This window comes from Emys orbicularis, chromosome 18 (genome assembly GCF_028017835.1).
Source record: "Emys orbicularis isolate rEmyOrb1 chromosome 18, rEmyOrb1.hap1, whole genome shotgun sequence".
Taxonomy (NCBI): domain Eukaryota; kingdom Metazoa; phylum Chordata; order Testudines; family Emydidae; genus Emys; species Emys orbicularis.
In genome coordinates this window covers 4,833,606-4,857,987 of record NC_088700.1, presented here as the reverse complement: position 1 = coordinate 4,857,987, position 24,382 = coordinate 4,833,606, and the positions used below count along the sequence as shown (strand labels likewise).

The 24,382-nt window shown below is 41.4% G+C and overlaps 1 protein-coding gene across 2 annotated transcripts in view; it reads right to left on the bottom strand.

Moving 5' to 3' along the window:
* Window positions 1–19,025, bottom strand: part of TTLL11 (tubulin tyrosine ligase like 11) — a 111,114-nt gene extending 92,089 nt beyond the window's left edge. For both annotated transcript variants that reach the window (XM_065418926.1, XM_065418927.1), the window contains exon 1: window positions 18,660–19,025. In XM_065418926.1, coding sequence (XP_065274998.1) covers window positions 18,660–19,025 — 366 coding nt within the window. The remainder of the gene's footprint in view (window positions 1–18,659) is intronic.
* Between the last annotated feature and the right edge of the window lie 5,357 nt (window positions 19,026–24,382).

Sequence of the window (24,382 nt, the reverse complement as noted above, 5' to 3'; positions counted from 1 at the left end):
TGATTTTGCTTGGGGCGGCAAAAATCCTAGAGCCGGCCCTGGGTGCAGGGATTGGGGCAAAGGGAGCACAGTGCAGGGGTTAGGGGCAAAGGGGAGCCTGGGGATCCCACGGAGGCCAGGGACAATGCGGGGGCACCACACCCACAGGGGCCAGGGATGCCAAAATACAAGTTCGCCCAGGGTGCCATTTTCCCTAAGGCCGGCCCTGTTACCAGATTTTAATAAATAACATATATTTCTAAAATACAAAGTGAAGCAGATGTACTATACTTTTCAGTATCAACCAGGTGCCAACTATAATTTATACTTAGGGCCCTACCAAATTCATAGCTGTGAAAAAACATATCATGGACCGTGAAATAAGCCCTCCCCCATGAAATCTAGCTATTGGAGGGGAGAAGAAGGGGCAGGGCTGAGGGCACCCCATCTGGGGGCTCTACGGTTCCCAGGGCTCCAACTGCTAGTCCCCGGGCTGGGGAGGGACGGGATTTACTCTTCCCCTGCACAGCTGTTCTCAGTGGGGGAATCAGACCCACCTCTGGGTACCTCCCCCGCCACAGGAAGCTCCATGGCAGCAGTTCTGAAGGCAGCACAGAAGTGAGGGTGGCAATCCTGCAGACTCCCCCCCGTGCGCGCGTGCACACACACACCAGCTTTGTGACCCCTCCACATCCTTCTTTGGGTTGGAACCCCAACAGTTACAACACCATGACATTTCAAATGTAAACCTCTGAAAATGTGAAACTGACTAATTTTCAAATCCTAGGGCCATGAAATTGACCAAAATGGACCTAAATTTGGTAGGGCCCTATTTATACTATTTTGTTCATTTTATTAGCAGCAAATGGACAGCTTTTTAGCTCTGTGATAGGAGGTACAGAAAGAAGGAATGAGAAATCGTATTTGTCATTTTCTCCTGGATATTAGTATTATTTTTAAAGAAAAGAAAAATAATAACTGAAGTTAAACAAACAAGCAAGCTTGCAAACAGAACAATCATAGGCGAAATGTTTATTTGAATTTATCAGCTGGAGCAGAGAAATTATCCCTACAGCATTAGCCACTCGCACATGTGAAAGGGTAATTTTACCATAATTACATATACCACACTGTTGCATCCTAGTGTCAAAAGCTAGGTCGTTCAAAAAATTAAACAGTGCATTAAAACAGTGTAAAGCCTCTCAACTTCAACCAGTCAACCCTAGCAGGAAAGGCTATATTCATGAGGTCAATTTCCCAAATACACAATATGTAACCCATAAATCAAAATATTGTTTGGTCAAAATGTATACATTAATTTTCTCTAAATCACTTCTCTAGGGCTATTCTCCTGAAAAATGGACTACACGGTCATTCCTACCTGTTCAAAATTATCATCTTTTCCTCCTGCGAATCTGTGTAGGTGCCATTAATTAAATATGTCATATAGAGAATTATTCGCAAGTAGATATTGTATTAGGAGATTAAATCACTTCAAGACAAACATGTTATACTTCCGCTTCCAGTCATAGTACTTTTAGGATCCTATCCTGTGAAAATTTAGCATCAACGCCCACTGACATTAAACAATTTAACTATTAAAAACAAACTCTAACAGCACGTTGAGCCCTTACTAAACTCAATATACACTACAGCAATTTTTCTGGCTGTTTATGGTTAAGTTTAATTTCCCTCCATGAAAGAAATCCTTATTAGCACTAACTTATATTAGGCAAAAGAAAGAAAATTTAAAAAAAAGTTAGAAACTTTTCTAGTGAATCTGTTCCTTTATTTGCAACTTCAATTAAAAATTCAGTTTATTTACTAAATAACTTTGAAAAAATAATCAAAACACTAATTTAGCAATGCATTCCTTTCGCCACTTCCTAATTCATAGGAGTAACATGCACAACATAACAGAGCTAGAAAGCTCTGGTCTCATTCCATTATTATTCAGGCTGCAAAGAGAAAAAAAATGTGGTTTTGTATGTGTGAAAATTAATTCCGTTAGGCTCTGAAAGACAATCAGTGGCCTTAACCCTTCGCTCCACAGGTATATTCAGAATAAAAATTCTGTGCTGGTTCTCAGACTGCCCTTCCCACTAAAAACTTGAGAAATTTATTTATTTATTAAATGAAATTGAATTGAAGTGAATGAAATTTGCATTTATATAGCACCTTTCATCTACAGAGGATATCAAAGCACTTTACAAACACTGCACAGAAGCCATTTCACAATGGATGAAGTGTAGGCACGTCAGGGCTGGAACATGGCTGCATTTTGCACCAGAACGTTACCCAACAGTTTGAAGGGGAAAGGGACTTCCCCACTCGGAGCAAATCAAGTGAGTATTTACGCAAATCAAATTCTGGATTTACCCAAAGGTAGGACTAACATCCTGACTCTTCTGAAATGCCACTGGTTCTTCAGTGTCTAAACCATGATTTAAACTTCAGAATATAGTTTATAAACAAACAGATCAGCACCTTGGGCCTACTCTGGCAGCTAAACCCATCTTAAATCATCCCTTTGAGGAGTATCTCTATGTTGGGTGTGAGAGACCCAGACCAGTGGGGTACAGGAGTCTGGTAGAGGGCAAATATACTGGTCACTGGATGAGTAGTTTTCTGTTCCCTGAGTGACCAGAGCAGGGGCTGCACTAGAGTAATCAGGAACCTGCTAGAACCAGTTAAGGCAGGCAGGCTAATTAGGACACCTGGAACCAATTAAGAAGAAGCTGCTAGACTCAATTAAGGCAGGCTAATCAGGGCACCTGGGTTTTAAAAAGGAGCTCACCCCAGTTTGTGGTGGGAGTGTGAGGAGCTGGGAGCAAGAGGCGCAAGGAGCTGAGAGTGAGAGGGTGTGCTGCTGGAGGACTGAGGAGCACAAGCGTTATCAGACACCAGGAGGAAGGTCCTGTGGTGAGAATAAGGAAGGTGTTTGGAGGAGGCCATGGGGAAGTAGCCCAGGGAGTTGTAGCTGTCATGCAGCTGTTACAGGAGGCACTATAGACAGCTGCAGTCCGCAGGGCCCTGGGCTGGAACCCGGAGTAGAGGGCGGGCCTGGGTTCCCCCCAAACCTCCCAATTGACCTGGACTGTGGGTTCTTCCAGAGGGGAAAGTCTCTCTGGGCCGTTCCCCAACCCACATGGTGAATCTCTGAGGAAAGAAAATCCGCCGATAAGCGCAGGACCCACCAAGATAGAGGAGGAACTTTGTCACATGGGGAATACATACGTAGAACAAACCTGTTTTAACGGTTCTTTTTCCATGCCCGCTTCATGCAGAGGGAAAAGGAAACATTATTAAGGCATCCCTTGTACCCTAATAATACTGACATCTATGGTTAGCTGGTATAAGCAGCCTCAGGTCTCTAATTTATGCCAGGCACTGGGCAAATGCACAACAGCCACAGGATTTGGGAACCATAAAAGTGGCTAAAGCCACCTTTCTCCCCTTCTTTGCAGTCTTGTGCAGAGATGACAAGAGAATCTGGTCCCTGGAGCTTTCAGTACAAAACAACTTGGGACTGTGCCTGTAAACAATTAATCTTAACTCTTCAGGCCATTTATTTAATGCCCTCCAAGTCTGAACAAAAAAGATCTTTGAACAAAACCAGAAGAGAGAGCATAAAAATGAATTGATTTGTTTTCACAACTCTGACCCAATTAATAATCAATCATAGTCAAACTGCTCTGACAAGGCTTTTCTAGCTCTTGATAGGAAGCCAATAATTTAAACTGTGTCCCACAGGTCACATCAGTCTGTTCCATCATGTTACGGACAAGCTAAGTGACTCTTGGCTTCTTGTCAGCTTTTGCGACCATAGAATTTCAAACTGTTTCTCTGCTGCTGTGCCTCTACTGAATATATAGACAAATGGAACATTTAATGCTAGGACATTTGAGGTCTCAGCCATATGCTTCTTCCATTTTCCTGTTTGTGCCTAGCTGAAGGATTAATTTACTGAGACACGAATAAATTCAAGGCGCAAGCTTAATTTATGCCCATTATTTTATTTGGCAATTCATGTCCATTTCAAGAATCTGACACACTTAGTCAGATAGTCCGCTCTAGAGGCATTAATAATTGCTTCAGTGGTATGCACATTACAATTCTGCAACGCATGTTGTGAGCTCCACCCCTGTGCATCAGCCAAGACACAGCTTTTGCTGTTGTAATTTTATTCAAAATTCCCACACCTGAAAGTTATATTGTTTTCCTATTTGTTGCTTTTGATAGCAGAATTTGAACCTGTCAATTACCCTCCTCAGAATCTTTCCCATCTTCTTGATATACCAATGTTAGCATATATAATTCATTCTCCACTCAGCTTTAATGTTACTGCTCTCTATGGTATATTTAAACAATTTGGCTTCATTTATTCAACCAACTTTGACCAAGCTGATTGTCAATCACAGCTGAAAATGGTAGACAGGGCCCTCTCTGATTACTAGCTAACAAGGCAATCACATTATCTCTCACAGATCATATTGGCATGGCCCATCACTGCAAGTTAAAGCAAAGCACTTCACCCTTGGCTTTTAGTCATCTTCCTAGCTACAGAATTTCAACTAATTCCTCTGCCCTTTTTATTACTTCATATACCAGAATATGACATACAATGTAATTTGCAGTGTTGGTCCCAGGATATTAGAGAGGCAAGGTAGGTGAGATAATATATTTTATTGAACTAACTTCTGCTGCTGAAAGAGACAAACTTTCAAGCTTATACAGAGCTTACCTCACCTATCTTGTCTCTATACAATGTAATGATCTTCTGGAAATCACTGAAGAGTAAAAGTTATTCCCAAACAAAACGTTTTTAAAAAAAAAAAGTTATAATGTTAAGGTTGATAGTGTTTCAGTGAAATCCAGCTAACCTTCCTCTGCTATACCCCACTGAGACAAGGTAGCATCCTGAGCACTGAGGTTGCTACAGTACTGGGAAGACTGGAGATTTAATTAAAGTCAATTAACCCATTTCTGTACTGACACTTGGGTGGCAGTTATTGGGCTAATGAGGCAATTGGCTCAGTACTGTAATTGGGAGGATATATATTTGGGAGGAAAAGGAAGTAAAAGGGACTTAGAGGATGAGCGTGGAAGAGGAGAGAAGAGAAAGCTGTGTGGCAATCACCTCCTGCTGTATACCTGTGGTTCTTTGTTTTAAAACTGAAGATTAAATGCACACATGGTGAAAGAAAACAGCTTGCACAGATTTGTAACTAGGAGACACAAGAAAAGGCTAGACAGCAGTACTCACAGAGCAGGTGAAGGGATGCCTTGTGACAGTCACGCAAAAAGTTATACTTTCTTTCTAAAAACTCTACACATCTTCAAGGAAAAAAATTAAATGATAAAAAATTAACAGTTAACGGACCCAGTCAGTTCCACATTGCCATACAATCATTCACTAATACCCCCAACCAATTTCCAACACTCACCTAAATTAAAGACTGTCACCATATTTGTTCTGTAATGGAAATATGCTGTTGAATGCATACTGATTACTGTTATATGTTGTTTATTGAATGTATAGTTAAGACTTTGAAAGGAATATAGTCCCAGGGGACACTATAGCAGAATTCGATAATTCTCATCATGATGTATGTTGGAGTAGAGGACTACATTTCATTAATAGAATTGGAATATTAATTTGGTGTTATGAAATGCAATTGACTATATGGTGATGTATTTGGAGAGAAGTTAGGATTAGAGTTTAAAGACAGGCTTATAATGAAAAGCTTGCTTCAACCTTAACTATGGAGCAGCAGCATAGGAACGGGCTAGTTCCTTATGTCCACATTTGAAGAACACCAAAATGGGATGAAAAGCAGTGACTATATTGACATTCAGCATGACAAGTCAAGTTATCCCTGCTACAAAACAATTCTTTCTAAAAAAGAACAGGAAGAAGTCAGTACAGCTTTGCAACATGTAACAGCAAGAGAACACACAAAGGGACAAACTGGTCCTTAATGCAAGGACCTCCATGGGGTTACACAAGAGGTGAATTTGGCCCAACCGCAACTTCAACCTAGTCATCATTTGTGATATGTATGAGATATATAAGGGGCAGGGATAGTGAAGCTATAACACAAGGTGCAAGAGTTTCAGAAAGTGTCTTTTATTTTTTTTAGACAATAAAAACAAAGTTAAGTTTATTTTGAATATAACCCCAGGGACATGATACACTAGTTCTAGATGTTCTGACATTGGTCACTGTTCTGTATTCTTGGCAGTTATACCATTACAGTCCTTGTTAGATCCAGATGCACTTTACAGTATAGGAGCTCTTCCCAACATTCACATCTGTCTGCAACTGGCCCTCAAAATTCTAGAGAAGCAGGTACGTGCTATGCTAGCAGAGCTGTTGGGATGCATCTCACCAATGCAGGCTGTAATACTTGGTGCTTTGAACTTTATTTTTCTTTCCCAAGTTCCTCAGGACTTATTTGTTTCACAATGGCATTTAATCCAATTTGCCAGACTGACCAAGCACTATTTAGGGGAGAGGAAGGGATTGTCTTCATTTTATTCCTGAAAACCCAGTTCTAGGCTGTCTATCTGGTAACCTAAAAGGCAGCAGACATCCAAGATAGGTCCTAGTCCTTCCCAACTCACAGTAATGAAGACAGGAAAGGGCCCTGGGCCTGCTGGAGAATCAAAAAATCAGGTATCTCCATCCGTGTATGGTCACATTGATAAAATCCACAACAATACTCTAAGCCAAGTTAACAGAAGTGGGAGTTACATAACGGCCCGGTTCCCTAATCCTCTACAAAAATGGGATAGATGGGGGGGGGGGCAAGAGATCCACACACCCTCTTATTAGAAGATACATTCTTATTCAGACACAGAAACTTTTAACAGATAGAGTAAAACCCCCAACCAAAGCCAGACAAACACAGCCTGTCATTCTTCCTTTGTCCTTCCTCTGCCTCCACCCACATCTCTCCCAAAGCAGCAGAGCCGTACAGAGATGAAGAGCCATCAGGGCTTGTCTACACACACAATTTGCACTGGTTTATACCAGAGGTGCGATTTTGCACCAATTTAGCTACCATTGCAACCTTGTATGCAGATACTCTTAACATACTTTAAACAACAAAGGCAAGTTACATTCACACACAAAGTTATAGTGGGTTAGCTAAATTGGTGCAACATTATCGGTACCTCAAAAAAGTTAAGTTATTACAAGATAATCTGAAAGGTAATTTACTGCTCAGACTGTGTTCCTCCTACAAGAACTGACAAAGAAGCCTATAACAGAAATGGGAGTGCAAGAAAATTCTGTTCTTTGAGCCACAAGGGAGAATACCATCTGCAACATGCGAAATACAACTTTAGCTTTGGTAGATATAAGGAAGGAGTCATTTGGCTTTAGAACATATTTGCTTTAGAATATATTCATTTGTTCTTCTAATACATACAGTTATTGAGAGCTTAAACTCGGTTTTATCTTCCCTTTAAGAAAAGCATTTCAACTCACCTTTAAATCTACCTCAAACATCTAACAAAAAAATATATTTGGAGAAGATTGAGAATGATTGACAGAGATGTCTGTGAAAGAAATCCTTATAATTTCACCCAGAGGAAATAATGATCTTCCTTGAAATATCCTTGCAGAAGTGGAAAATTAATTTCTAAAATTCCAAATGAAAAATCTCTTAAAGATGTGAACTTAGGGGTCATTATGGGCATACTGTCTATGTTTTTTCTAATTCTCACTGTTTTAAAAGCACCCCTTATTGTTTAGGCTTCTATTCCTTCTCTCATGCTAAATCCAGGATAATGTGGGTTTCCTAAAAAAATTCATAGAAAACTTCATAGCATTAGGCTGATGCAGTTTAGCTGTTTGTAGAATGGTGCAGCAATATTGCTGAAACAAAGCCATTCTGAAATGCCAGGGTAACTATGGCAACCAGTGTTCAGAATGTAAGAATCCAACTAGAAACCGCATATGTTGCACTGTAATATTGCTCACTATTAGGAATGGAAATTATCAGTAAGTGGATGCCTACTTTATGAGAACAGAGTCTAGCAGTGCCTCCTGCTAGTCGTTTAAGCAAACACAACTCAGCCTGAATCAAATATTATAAATAGGAGCAAAATAAAAGGATGGAATAGGCTAGTTTAAAAATATGTATAAAGGCGAGGGTAAAAGGTAGGGACGGGGGAGAAGGGGACATAAGAAGTTAAAGCCCAAAATCTGGCAAACCTAAAAGGTGTTTAATCTGGAGCAGGAGAAGGGGAAAACCTCCAAATCGTTAGCTTGTAATATATAATTTTCACTCTTATTGCCCAGAAGTTTTAAGAAGTTGCATTATTTTTTTATTTAGGTTTTTTTTTCCTGGGTTTTTTTTTTTATGGTGGTGTGGGTGGCTGCAAGGCTCCCACAAGAAACAGTTTGTGGTCCCTCTGCTGGGTCTGTAATAGAAGTTAAACACTATTCCCAGAGCTGTACTCGCATCAGTGATACAAGTGTACAAAGAAGAAGGCGGTACTATTGTCAATATCTAATACAGATAGTGTAGCCTTGCTTAAATGTAATTTGTTTCTTGGATCATTAGATTTTAGTGTTGCTCATTTTTATTTTCTGTTCCATATTTCTTGTCTTTTCTAACCCATATACATGTATCAGCTAAACAATAGATTTCACTTTCTTCACTCTCCTCCATTGTACCAAAACAGAATATTCAGCTCTTATTAGTATAAAATCTTAATTTACATTTTTCTTGTTCCTTCTTTATATAATATATACTTATTATTTCATAAGAGGAATCAAATTCAAATCTGATGGTATGGCACCAGACTTTGAAGGTGAAAATATATGTTCAGAATTTAGTATTCAATATACAACAATTCTAATGAAATAAAATCATTCCAGAATTCCATTGTAACAATGGTATCATACATTCAATGTCCTTCAACTGACATACTACTATAATTGAAGGAAAATGTGTCCCTGGAGTATGCATTTACAGTACAGAACTCCCTTCCCAACATCCTTACGGAGAAACTAGTCCTTTGTGTCTTATACTCAGTCAGGATACAAATGGCCAGCCAGTTCAAAGTGATTAAATACCTCCAAGTGCTTTGTAATGGAATTTAAAATGGGACTTTTTTTGTAAACAGTACTACCATTTTATTTTCCTTTTGTGTGTCTATTTTCCTGGCCTTAGAGACAGTATGTAATGAACTCCCACTAATGTTAAAGTGAGCTTCAAAGCCACATGAGAGCATTTAAAAAAGAGAGAGAATCTCTCCGAAACTAGCCAAAAGCCGCATGTGTTTGAGATTTATCAAATAGCCACAACTGGCCCTACCATAAAATGAAGCCTTTAAAACATGTAGGAATTATCATGGTATTTTTAGTTTGAAATTTCTTAATCATGAAGAACAGCACTATTTAAAAGTTGTTAGAACTTTTAAAAGAAAAATAAATTGTCATATCAGAGGAAGATGGAAAATGAGTGACTAATTTACAACCAATAGTCTTTCTGAATACAGAAGTCACAATATCTACACAACATATTGGATACATGTGATTCTCTGGCGGCTGCCCTCTATCTAATCAGCATCTGAAAATGCACAGCTGTACAGCAAACAAATAAACAAAACGGAATCAAAGACATCAGTCTAGAATTCCGTAGATTAATTACATACAGCAAAGGAAGACAAAGCATTCAGCAAACAGCAATTCTTTCTGAATTAGGTAAATGTTGCTGAAAATAAAAACAGCTTCAAAAGACTGAGCAGAAGCAGAATACATTTAATAGGATCCCTCAACATGTGTTAAATCATTTTATTTTATACATACTAATATATATTAATAATTATGCACACTTTCTGTAAGGTCCTGGCCTCTAAAGCTTCTACCACTCTCTCTAGTCTTAATATTGTACTAAAATCAGTGGCTCTTAAAGAAAATAATATGATCTCATTTGTGGAAGTCTCTAGCTTTAGGTTTTCTCGATGTTTATTAGGCTGGGCACTCCCTTGGACTTGGCTCCTGAAGGCTAGCAGTGTTATGGAGTTTCATACCAAGGCTATGCCTACTTAGAAAACTTATAGCGGCACAGCTGTACCGATGCAGCTGTGCCGCTGTACGATCGCTTGGGTAGCCGCTCTATGCCAACAGAAGAGAGTTCTCCCGTCAACATAATTGAACCATCCCCAACGAGCGGCGGTAGCTCTCCCGCTGACATAGAACTGAGCACACTACCACTTAGGCTGGCAAAATTTATGTCACACAAGGTTGTGGTTTTTCACTCCCCTGAGCAACATAACTTTTGCCAGCATAAGTGGTAGTGTAGACCTGGTGTTAATGTTAGTTAAGATACGTGAAAAGTCTTACATGATTAATCCCCCCTCAGCCAGTGATGCTGACAGCTTGTAAAGGAAGAGTCATTCTCCTCCTGCCTCTGGCAGAGGACAGTGCAATGAAGCCATACTGGAGCATTGCTGGGGCAGTTAGAAGGGGTAAAATGCTGTGGGGACCTTTATGGGCAGCCCCAAGCAATTAAAAAAATCCCAAAATCATACAGATACCAAATGACACAACTTATAACGTGCAAAAAGACAAGAAAGAAATAACAGAAGAATTGTCATCTGGAGCAGCCCAATGGCTCCTCCTATTGGCATTCAAATTCCATAAGCAAACTTTTTTTTTTTAAATCAATTCACCTTTAACCCACTTGCTAAATACTCCCTTGTAAACACTGATGACAACACAAACATCAGATGTCAAAACAGGCCAAGAAACATTTTGCTACATTCCTCTGTATTGTTTTTAGATGTTAGTAACGGCATATTTAAAGCAAGTGAAAATACCTCCTAAAGAAGTGAATCCGCTGGAAGAAGAAGGGGAAGAAAATGAGGTTTGTTTGGGACTGGATGGGAGGGTTCTTTTTTAAACAGATTCAGTAATAAAAAGTCTCCTGGAAAATCAAACTTTTTACATTTTCAAAATTAATCTGTCATTGTAAAGGTAACAATCCTGCATAAAACACTTAATTTATACTTCCATATATAAATAACAGAGCTTCAATAAGTGAAGAGTCCATTTTTCTACAAGTGTTTTATTAATGTAAAATGCAGTGCTTCAATGTTTTTGTATGACATTCGTTGTTTCCAGTTATAAATACAGAGTATTGCTTTTAGATTCCTATTCTCATTAGAAGCCTTTAATATTACTACATGAATGACAAATTAATATTGATATTTCAGAAAGATATTGTGCTTGATTCTCCGTGGTCCTGTACTCTGTGTAGTAATTTACACCAGTGTAAAGTGGATATAAATTGCTACCCACTTCGCCCTGGTGTAAATGGTGCAGGGTAACAGACAATTGAGCCTATTGTTTACCACTAAAGTTTCAGACATCAACACTAAAACTGTCCATTAAGTTAGGTTAGACATCTCAGCTATTTTCAATATAAAATCATTATATTGAAATAGCTCCTTTGATCCCAAAGGATTCTAAAGCACTTTAAAAGCTATCTATAGAAATCATTTTACTCACTATTGAGCTGTAGCCACCTCTAGGATGAAACATGGTAATGGGCACACACAAGCAACAGTACAGAACAGTTTAGGAGCAGAAGTGAAGAATGCTGCAACGCAGCAAGAGAGGCATGTCTGACTGATGCCTGATACAGCCATAGAGAAAAGATGCAGGAGCCACTGCAGGGAAGATGTTGAGTGAATAGATCACAGAGACAATATGAGGAGCTTGGACTTGCTAAGGAATTTGGAGGCCTTCAAAAGATCAGAAGAATGTTCAGGGTAACAAAAACAGAGAACATAGAGAGGGAGGTTGCAAGAAAACAGGAGAGAAGTGGTCAAAGGAAGGCAAGGGTGAAAGAAATCAGGGAGGGATAAGGGACAGAACCCCTTATGTGGTGGGGCTACAAGGGGTCAGGTCAGAAAGGAGCTCTAATCCCATCTTGCCCCAGGCACTATGAATCCTTCTAAAACCCATACAAGTCAGTGAATCAGCATTGGCATCCCTATTTAATAATAAGCTGGCTTCGATCCAAGTTACTGTAGTTTTCTTTGCTCAGATTTGTTTGTTTATCCTCATGTTTATTTTATCATCACTCCTGCCTTTATACAGATAGTGCTGGCGCTTAGCTAAATGGACAGATAACTCACTAGTTTCACTATAGCCTCTGTGAACACTTCTATATGCTTGGCTGAAATGCTCTTGGGTAACTCTTACAGCAACACTCAGTGAACAACATATCCTTGAATCAAAACTCTTTGGAGGACAATTTTTCCTCTCTCCATTGGTGACAGTCTACTACTGTCAAAAAAGCTCTGCTGCTTCAGGCATTTGTCCTCTATATCACTTAATGTGGCAGACCTAAAAATTGCTTATAAATGAAGAAAAAGCTGCCAGGAATTGAGTGTAAGTGGAGCGTGTCATACTGCAGAAGGTAAATATGGGTCACAGTGAATGGTATTTTCCACTAATTAGCAAAAATGGCAAATCTTTTGGACGGCAAAAGAATATTACTAATGCAAAGTAAGTGTTGCAAAAATAAGGTTTCCTATCTTGTAGTTGTAAACACTTTTGTCTCTTTAACATGCACTTGATCTAATGTCTCTGGTGTAATAGCACTAGTTTGTATTAAAGAGAAATAGAGTGTAAGGAGAAATGTCACCATCAAGATGGACCAAGAACAGAGCACTAGAAAGCTTCTTCATGGCTGATTACACAAGAGATCAGAAACACATACGCTACACCCGTATCTTACAGAAACTGACAGTTCATGCTTAAGGTAAAACATAACACTGCTATTAACTGCTGTCACTTAATTCTCTGTACTTTGTAGAGTTCCATTAAATATAGTGCAATCAATACTAAAGTCAGTGAACTAATATTAGTGTCAGTATAGTAAAAGTAACACAGGAGTTAACGAACGAATTTCACTATGCTATGGACCAGTTTTTAAACTGCCCAGCAACTGCCTGTAAAAGAACAGGTCTTCAAAGACATTCAGTGAACATCACTACATATTTAGAGGATAGAATCTGACCCTTAATGAGGTAACAGTTAGACCTAATCTAAATATGCTATTTAAAAGCCCACCCCCCTCCCAAAAAACTGGTTTGCTACTCCAGGTGTTATTATAGCAGCTGCTTGCCAGTTGCTCCGTAGTTCAGGTAGCAGGCAGTTTGTTGTCATAAATCTCATTTTCAGCTTCCCCAAAACCAAATCAACTTCCCTGCAATTCCACAGCATCTTGTTGTTTGATTGGGGGGAGGAGAGAATTTGGTGGAAATCAAGACATGAATTTTACAAGCTTGAATTTTTTTTTTTCAGAATTTTCCTGAAGTTTCTTTGCCATCCCATATCTGACAAGTAAAGACACTTTACTTATACAAGTGCATTTTCATAATTTTAAATCTCCACTAGGTGATGGGAAAGGCAATTTGCATGTTCCCTCTGCAAGCAGGCAAAGGAATCTGACCTATTCTGTCTATTCAGTGACAGTGTACAATAACGGTAGTATGGTTGGTATGAGTGACCAGAGTGCAGCCTGAGTATATGGTCCCTATGAGCCTGCACTGCACATAAGATTCAGCCGCTGCCCAAAGGGAAAAAGGTGCCTTAATCTGGGATCTAAGAGGAAGCAAAACGCTTAAAAAAATAACCCCCTGGTCAGATGCCACAGCAAGATGAAATTGCCTCCTATTTTGACTAACTATCCTGCTCAGACACCCTGTTTACCTTCACCAGGCCTGAAGAGCTCTGAAGCTCAAAAGCTTATCCATTCCACCTACAAGAGTTGGTCCAATAAAAGATATTACCTCACCAACCTTGTCTCGCTCTTTATGGTATATCATGTCACTTAAACTACCTGATAACCAGGGATCCTAGTTTTCCCATGATTAAAAAAACCAAAATTCATCAATAAAAAACATAAAAATCCAAGTTTTTCCACAATTAAAATGAAATGCTGAACTTTAGTTTCCCTACCCACAATATATATAGGCATCCATTGAGCACATTTTATTGATACATTTACAATTTTTAAGCTGACAGCCTAAGCCCCGCCCATTCTCTGCATTTTTGATTATCTGATCTGGCCCCGGTCCCAATTAGATCAGATAATTGGGGTTCCACTGTAGATGTTTTTATTTTTTCACAAAATGTAAAAACTAAAGATTCTCTGTAAAAACACAAATTCTGCATTTTCCACGTCCTTCTGTGACAAATGGATTTCTAGGATCCCTGCCAATAACTGAATATTAAAATTTTTGGTGTTCAGATAAATGAAAAAACTAGGGCTTGTTTTAAAATGGCAAACTTTGTATGTATGACCTGGATAAGGGTGGGGATGGGTGTGTTAATCAAAATCTATTCCAATCCAGCCTTTAACTTGGGGATTACACATATTTTAATGAAATGCTGTCCCTGATCGTTCTCAGATAATGACCACTCCACTTAATCACACAATAGTTGACATTCTAAGGCTACGGCTACACTACACTGCGTCGCTGTAGCGCTGCTAGTGCAGATGCTCTAAGAGAGAGCTTTCCCATGAACTTAATTACTCCAGCCCCTGCAAGCGGCGGTAGCTATGTGGGTGGGAGAAGCTCTCCCGCCTGCATAGCGCTATCCACACCGGTGCTTAGGTTGGTGTAACTTACATCACTCAGGGAGTGGCTTATTCACACCCCTGAGTGACATAATTTATACCGACAAAGCCTAAACTGTCACCACTATTCCTCATTCAACCCCCTCTTCTACCTGAAATTTTGTGTTTGTCACACATTAAAATTTGTTCACATTTTTGGGGCATACACTTCATTTCTTATCATGTTTCTATCACTTTGAGGGAGGACTGATCCTTTTATTGTGATAAAGTTCCTACTACAGAAACTTAAGATCACAAAGACCTCCAGCTAATCTACTAAATATTTAACATCCCTTGTCTTTCTACCTGAGCTTTAGGCTCACAAATTTCAGTCAGTCGTGCAGAGGTAACAGAATCTGAGAGAGAAAGCAAAATTTTATAAGTATACCATTCAAAACAGGCACAGATCATCTCTGATGAACTAGAGAAAAGACACTTGAAGGTATCTAACCCTCTTTACTATAGTGGGTTGCAAAACTATACACATTTATTATGAGGTCTTGTTTGGGCAGAATGAATTATGACTGACTGTAAGTGGTATAGCCAAATGCCTTAAGAGTCACTATTTTGGCTGAAAAGCCATTATTAAGAAGAATGGAAAAGAGGTCAGAGGGAGAAGCAAGGCAGACTAAATGAAAAATATTGACTGAATTAATGGGTGGAGGAGAAAGGATATTTGTTTATTGTCTCCATCAATAAAGATTAAGCAAAGCCAAAGTGATTGCTACTGTGGGATAAAGAGCTGGAAGGAGAATGCTGATAATACAATGTACATGTTCAAGAGGAGAACAATAGGGTGTGCATAGTTCCATTTCTGGGACAGAATACATAATACTGAGCAATCTGGGGAATCAGATGCTCAAAACAGCTCAAACATAAGGGACATAAATTTAGTCCTGTGGATTACATTTATACTCAGCCAAGTTTATCAGTTAATTTTAATATTTATCAGACTTTCAAAAGCACTCATTACAGTAATATGTGGATGAGTCTTGTCTAAACTTTAACCCTACAGCAGACAAATTAAATGGTAGAACACCCCTGTTCTGCACTTTTCCTACAAAAAGACTGGAGAGAAGCTGCAAGTGGACACTCAACAGGTGCACCTACGTATCAGTGTAACAAGGATCAAATCTATCAGCTTATAATTTCACACCATTGATTTTTGTTCCTATTTTGTAGTGTGCACATAAGAAGAAGATTTGAGCTTTTATGCAAGGGAAGATTGACTTTCTGCAACAAGATTTAAAAAATAAAAGGCTGAAATACAACATATTCTGTTTCCATAATGTTTTAAGTATACATATATCAAATAATAGGAAACAGGAGCAGGGATGTATTTAAAAATACTGTATGAAATTCATCTTGGTTTACAAACTCTGTTGTCCAGTGCCATGAGTCAAACCTAATAATGATAAAAGGAGTTTCCAGCACCCACTGACTAGACCAGGAATCGGCAACCTTTGGCACGCAGCTCGCCAGGGTAAGCACCCTGGCTGGCCGGGCAGGTTTGTTTACTTGCCGCGTCCGCAGGTTCGGCCGATCGCGGCTCCCACTGGCCACGGTTCACCACTCCAGGCCAATGGGGGCTGCCCAAAGCCGCGGCCAGCACATCCCTCGGCCCGTGCCACTTCCCGCAGCCCCCATTGGCCTGGAGCGGAGAACCGCGGCGAGTGGGAGCCGCGATCGGCCGAACCTGCGGACGTGGCAGGTAAACAAACCTGGCTTACCCTGGTGAGACGCATGCCAAAGGTTGCCGATCCCTGGATTAGACAGTTTTCTTTTTCCCCCAATCAACTTCACATGCTGGATCAGTTAATTAGTGTTTATAATCTATCACTGTACGTATAATATATGGGCTGAAATCCTGGCTCCGCAGACAGTCAATCCAAAACTCCCACTGATTTAAGAGTGCTACGATTTCACCTACAGACCTGATCACTGCAGTGTCAGAAAGTCCATGTGGTTTAACATGAACTCTACAGGATTCTATTTATACTTTAAGATGAGTGCATTATTTCATCATCTACTTCCCATTGCAAAAATCAGATTCTGAATCTGCAAATACTGAAAAGTTTTTCTAATTAGTGTTATCACACGTACTAGTTAGAATACAACTACAACAATGATTATAATGCAGTGTTACTAAATATAAAAGCAGTCACTGAAATTGTTGGCAGTCGTAACAAAACTATGCAATGCAGTGTTACCTTAAAGAAATGTACAGAATAAGAGTTAATGAAGAAATACTTCTCAGTTTTCAATTTATAAGTAACTCACACAAGAAACTGAGGAAAAGTAAAGTTATCAGACGTGTTCAGTCCTATTCTACCTAATAGGCCACCATGCAATGTCATTACTTGATAATTGATGCTACCTACAACTGTCTAACAATACAATACACGAGCACAAGGCAAAAGTTAGACTGGATAAAACAACTGATTCTAATGTTATATGCACATGTTATTAGAGTAAGTAATATCCAAGTTCTTCATGGCAGGGAATGTGTTGTAGGGCACCTACGACATTCTGAATATTATAAAGGAACAGGAGAGGCAGATTTACTCTGCACCAATCCTCCAGAAAATAGTTTTTTGGGGTTACAAATGTCCAGTTCTGTTAGGTGTAGTATGGACTGGATTGCAACCCTCAGATCTATACAGGGAGGGCCTCCTCCATGCAAAGTTCTCTCCTTCCCACGTGGAAGAGGGGGCAGTGACCTCCATGGAGCTATGGGATCATCTGTGGGATGAAGGGGAGGAGGGGATCAGGGAAAAGCTGGCATGTCAAAGGCAGCAATGAAGTGGGGAAGATGTGCCATGTAACATTCCCTCCCCCCTCAAACTCTGTAGGGCTCCAGGTGAAAAGGGAATGCATTCCCAGGCCTTATTACATCTCTGTGCTCCCAACCCCACTAGAGAGATCCTTGGGGAAGTGGCCAGCTACAAGAGACCTATCAGCACAGCTCCATGGAGCCATGCAGCCACTGCAGATGAGAAGTCTTTAGCGTCTGAGAACTGTTTAACATTTTGCAATTGGGGAATATTTCTGAAATATTTCAGTGTTTATCATGTGAAGGTTTAAATATTATCTTTATTCTGTCCCCCATACAAGCCTTTCAAGGAAGTTCCTATCCTTTCCAGATTTAGTCATTTTGAAAAACCAAAGACAGTTATTTTGTTAAACTGTTTAACATTGTCATTTTGTTATTAGTACAAAATGTTCTTTATTGTGATTTCAAGCTCACCTATATCTGAATCTACTTTTACAACATAACAGCGGATTTGCCATATCAGATGAGATCCCTGGTCCATCAAGGCCTCATTTTCTATAGGCGGTGACCTATATTTAACATTTCTTTGGGGAGGGAAACAAAATGCACCAGGCAATTGTATACAAGTGGTAAGTTTCCTTCTTGCCCCTTACAATGATCAATTTAACCCATGAGGCATGAAATCCAATTACCCTATTTTAGCATGCATAATTACAGATGGTATTAATAGTCACAAAATTACCAAGTCCTTTTAAAAGCCAGCCACATGGTCTGACATCTAATTGTACAATACAAGAAACGTCAGGACAGCAGCCAGAAAAGTCCAAATGGATGGTAACCTTTGCTACTGAGCCCGTTTTTGCACAAGCGCCATCCCTGGACTGGATGACAGAACTACTGGGGGGGGAATGGGGTGGGAGAGGCAGCTACTGGAGCCGGGTTTACAGAGCACTATTGGGTTAGCAGAGAATAGATCCGGGGGCTGACAGAGGAATGCTGGAGCGGGCAGAAGGAAAGTGGCTGGGGCAGAGAGGAGTCCCGGGGGCTCTGAGGGGCCCACGCACGGCTATGGGGGAGCACAGAGCTCGGGGAAGGCTCGGAGCAGCCCGACGGGAGATCCGGGGCGCGGGGAGGAAGAGCCGCTGGGGTGCCCGGGCCGGGGAGTTGTGCGCCGCGAAGGGCCAGGCAGGCAGGCAGGGTCTGCGGGGAGGCGGCGCTGCGGGAGGCCTGGGAAGTGGGAGCGGGTCCCTCACCTCTCTCCAGCGGAGCTGCCGCAAGCTGATCTTCAGCGCCTCCAGCGAGGTCTTGGCCTTGGAGCTGTCCACGGTGACATGGGCCCGCCGGGCGGGCCGGCCTCCCTCCTCCCCGGCACGGCGTGTCGAGCCCCGCTTGCCCCGGCCCCCCTTCCCCGCACCGCACCGCTTGGCCTGTCCCTTCGAGCCCGGGCCGCTGGGCCTCCTGCCCTGAACAACCGGGGCCGGCGGGGGGACCTCTTCAGCCGCCTGCTGGGGCTCCGGGGCGGCCTCGCTCTGCTCCGGCTCCTCGGCGGGGAGGGCCGGGGACCCTGGCGGCTCCTGGGCCGGGGGGCAGCTCTCGGGCTCGGTCCCGGCCGACTCCATTACCAGGCGGCAGAGCTCCCCCGGGCCCCTCCAGCCGCTGTCATTGCCGCGTCCCTCCGGGCGGCGCCGGTTGCCATGATCGCTCAGAAGGTTGGCAACGGCCGAGACAGGTACCGCAAAGGACCAATCACCGTCATAAGCAATCTCGCCTCCTAGCCCGCCTCCCTCCCCTGGGGAAATCACAGATGCGAGGGGCGGGGCGTATCCCTTGGCTATGGCCACGTGACTGTGGCTCAGGCTACCATCTTTGCAATGGGCAGAAAGCTATTCACCAGTAGGACTGACGCTAGGAAGGAGGCCATTTTGGAAGTAGGAGGCAAGCTCTGAGCCAATAGACCTGAAGCTATCAAGGGAGCCATCTTGGAAGTGGGAAAAAAAGAAAAGGACTGCAGCACCCCTTGTCCTGGGTGCCAAACACTAAGGAATCCCTCCAGTAGGGAATTAGTTTGGGGGGACAGGGGAAGAAGGGCTAATTGATTGAACCACAATAATAGTGGGAGACATAATGTACTACAGACACATGAACTGTAGCATCTTAAGGGGCAAGCTGCACTTCCTCACAGCTTGGAATCCCCAGGTGTTCCATTCACAGGCTAAAAATCCCTTTAGCCTGAGTCCAGCACTTCCCCCAGTTCAGTCTTTGTTCCTCTGGTGTTTCCAGGAGTCTTCTGGTGTGGGGAGCGAAGAACACCACATGCTGTCACTCCCCACCTTATATAGCTTTTGCATATGGCGGGAGCCCTTTGTTTCCAAGCTTGGTTCCCAGCCCCGTCTGTGGAAAAACACTGACATCCCAGGATGGAGTCTAGAGACATGTGGTCTCATCACATGTCCTTGCAGAGTCATAGCAGCCATTACTGGAGGCTGTCTGTAATGTTCTCAGGAAGGCTTCCCAGGTGGGAGATAAGCTTCTCCTAAGGCCTATTGTTTTCCTAATGGCCCATTCCCCATCCACTGTCTAGACTAGAATGAAAGTATTTTGTCTAGTGAGCGTTCCCCAGGTGTAACTACATTTGAAATACAGAGACATAGTCAATATTCGTAACTTCAGATACAAAAATAATACATGCATACAAATAGGATAATCATACTCAGCAAATCAGAACATTTTCAGTGACATGTCACATGACTTATCTTGCATAAAATACATCATAACTATGTCATAATCATATTATAATAATATGACTGAAGAATATGGGATGCAGTGTCACAGAAGGCTTTCATGGGAGGACTTACTGGGGGCAATGTTTGGCATGGTGTATAGGGACTGAGGCCTGCAAATTAATCCCTTTACGATTAGCAGGGAGCATATGCATCCTCCCCACAGCAAATGTTGTGGAAGTTACACTGTGTAGGGATCTTTGTCTCTCTCCTTTGCAGTGAACATTTTCAGTGACGGGAGGGATGACCTCTCCACAAAAATCCCAGGCCAGCCAAGGAAAATTCACCCTTAGACAAGGATTATCAAATCTCTGTCTTTAGTTTCAGGATACGTTTTAAAAATTTAATACAGCCCAGCAGACGCATAGTCTGACCTCCCCCTTTCCCAACCCTCCTGCCCAGTCTGGCTTTTACAGCTGGGCCATGTAGAATAGGAGAGGTAGATGGGAAGAGTAAAGTGGTGTGATTTCTTATTAGCCACTCTAGTTTGGGCTTGACGAGATTCATCACAGGCACAGTTCCATTAACCAAAGCCAGTACAATGTTCTGCAGCAGTGACTGAGGCTCTTCATCTTCATGGTAGATTTCCTTTCCCTTTCTCTGAAATGACTTGTGCTGAGATTAGATCTGTGCACTGGAATAACAACATCTCCTTGGAGTCAGACATGTCCTTTGCTTGCCTAAAAATAATAATTCAAGAAGGTGCAAAATCAGAGAGCAGCCATCCCTGTGTTTGCAGAATGACAGTCTCCTACATTAACCCTGTACTAAAACATAACTGTCCGTTCAGGAATCTTGATCTTGGAGGGCACTTGTGTTCCTAAACCCTTTATATCTCCTTCAAAATACACACACTCCAAAATCAGCCTAGTCTTTCTTAGTAACGTACATATTAATTGTTGCTGAAAAGGAATTGCTGGATTTGGCTTTCTTGATGGATGGCTTGGTAGCATAATAAATAAATAAAATAATAGTAATAATAATAATAAGTAATAATTAATAAAATAAAGGCTGTTCACAGTCCAACGTAAAATGGGTTGGATATAGTCTAGCTCAGGACCTAAAATCATCCCCAAAATCACCATCATTAATTGGCCCCCTTGTTCGCAGGATCAACAGAGGGACGATGCACTGAACGGGCTTCAGAGAATGAACTTGCTGGCAGAGGTAAGACCCTTTGGCAAAGCAATGTGGGGAAATTTACAGGCTCATGGCTTGGCTGTATCTGTTCTGCCATTAGAGAACAACCATTTCCAGCTTTGCCAAACTGACGTCTTTCATCAGAAAATACCTAAATCATTTACTGTAAGATTGATATAAACAAGGACAGAACTTAAGGAGGTCCAATTTCAAAGTGTGAATCTAGTTTGTAAGAAAATTTTTAATGAAGCTACTAATCCGACGTACCTAATTTAGCTGATACAGAGCTGGCCAATCCGGCCCTTTGTCACTTTGAGACTAGAGGATTGGAATGCTTTGCATACTGAGACCACTCGGAAACTGAAGCTACTACAGAACGCAGCAATACTCTTAGTAAAGTGAGTTTCATTACACCAGTGCTCTGGGATCTGCACTGATTGCCAGTAAGTTTATAGATGAGATTCAAGACATTGAACTCCCCAAACAAAAGAACTGCCCACGTTATTTTAATGGATCAGATGGGTAGCATGAGAATAAATAATAGAGGCATTTTTCAGTGAAAACAATTGCTCTTATAGATCTATAAAATAAGCAAATATAATACTTTGTTTTATGCACAATTAAATCAAATCTATCAAAATATTAATTCAGGAAAGACAATTAATCTGAAAACTCCTGGGGGAACCTGAAGGCCTGGTCCACACTAACCCCCCACTTCGAACTAAGGTACACAAATTCAGCTACGTTAATAACGTAGCTGAATTCGAAGTACCTTAGTTCGAACTTACCGCGGGTCCAGACGCGGCAGGCAGGCTCCCCCGTCGATGCCGCGTACTCCTCTCGCCGAGCTGGAGTACCGGCGTCGACGGCGAGCACTTCCGGGATCGATCCGGGATCGATTTATCGCGTCTAGACAAGACGCGATAAATCGATCCCAGAAGATCGATTGCTTACGGCCGGACCAGGAAGTAAGTGTAGACCTGCCCGAAGAATAGTTTTTAAAATAACAGAAGTATGTCTTCGTTTTGGGATTAGTAAAGTTAAATAGAAAACAAAAAATCCTGGATGACATGTTTTCACTTAGCCTGTAGGTGGCACTGCAATCTGCTGTGAAATTTATTTGTTACGCCAGAAAGTGCACCACAGTATTCTGTTACAAAAAATTAAAATATTCTGTGTGAGAAAGAAGGAGCTCTAGAACTAATTAGAATTCAGGACAAGATGGTAGCTCAGACCATGCTATCAGTCACTGGAATCATGTTATTTATGTGGCAAAGGGGACAGGGCTGAATGGGAGGTGAGGAGGAATCACTTTAATAAAAAAAAAATATATATATATTTTTAAAGGGACATCTAGACAATGATGGGAAGTAGAAAGGAAATGTCAGGAAAATTAAAATGCTACCTGTGGAATTCTAAGTACAGAAGATAGGATTCCAGGAGTTACCAGAGTATGTCAGATTTTAGGAACAAGTCTGTGTCTAAAGACTGGTATCCCATCTTCATCCGCCATCACCACCTCCTGTTTCACAGAAAAGGGGAGAATAGAAAACAATGTACCTGGCTAATTGTATGATTCTGCTGAAGTAGGAACAGGGGTGACCCTTTCCCACAGGTGGACAGCGACTCAGCGCACATCACAAAGCATGAAATTTAATCAGCCTGATGACATCTTATTACAGCAGCCTGCATAGCCTCACCTGAGATCATAAAATTAGCCACATCTTTTTAAAATCCAATTGCAGTATCTATCCTTCTGACATCTACTCCCTGCAGGGCACTAAGAGATTAATTAGGGAATGACTCTACCCAAGAAAGTGTCAGTCATCGCCAGGTGGCTATTAAATGTAGTGCCTTGGCTGCTTGATAGCTGTACAGATTCTTAATGAAAAACTCTGGAGATTCCCTGAGAGCATGACTTTTATGCTAAAGCCCTGAGGAGGACTCTATGCAGAGCTATACCAGGAGGAAATTGTGCCTCAGGCAGGTACACTCTCCAGATGTTGTTCCTTATGCATGTGTCCTTTTAAGATTAGTGATGGGCTCTTCATATCAGGAAGAATCTTTGTAGTGTGTGAATATAGAACTGCTGATTTCACAGACCCAGAGGCTGAAGTTTTCTATCCATCAGATACAGCACAGACCATGGTAATGGCCCACACTAACCAGCGTACATCTAAGCCCTTTTCTGAAGGGACCACCTCTGGGAGGAAAAGAGGAGTCTCTTTTCTCATCGTTCATTCTGTCTTTGGCGTCTCTGTTGAGACTGCCTAAAAGGGTGCCAATTCTAATGGTGGTTTTAGTGATGACAGCTGTTCACCAACACCTCCCACACCACATTTATGATTCACCAACTCATGTCACACGGATCACCAAACAGCTACCAGATGGTAGCAACTGCTGGTGACTGCCAGCTAGGGTGGGATTTAGACTGGTGACCTAAAAGTGAAAGGCTCCTTATCCTATTATCAGCCTCCTGAGCCATCTAGCCCCCTGGGACAATGCTTTGTAATGTATGTTAGAGCTTTTTCATCACAGATGTCAGAAATGCTGAAGGAAAACCATGGATTTAGCTGACATGGGCCAGAACATTGACTAGCTTTTTGAGCACTGGAAATGTCCCGAAGATGCCAAACAAAATGACTGCATAGGAGTATTTTTATATAAAATTTTGATAGAGCCATATTTCTAAAAGGTTAATAATTCACTACCTACTTTTACCTAGTCATTCACCAGATAACTGGTTTGCTTTATGCTACATGCATAAAACCTTCATTTCCTGTTGAGATAAATGGGGATGGTATGTACTGTATGGCGTGAAGTCAGACTGTATGTAGTATTCCTGTACTGCAAGGTAAGGGAGTAAAGGATAGGTTGAGTAGTAATGAGGTAGCAATGGCACAGCAGAAGGAGCATGTATCATGCTGTATATTGCAGGTTAGATCTAGTGGCAGGGAACAAACAAGCATGAATTTTTAAATTCTCTCTCTCTTGTAAGGTCAAGGGAAATTGAAAGTTACTGTGTGCTGCTAAACACAGATTTATATCCTAGAGAG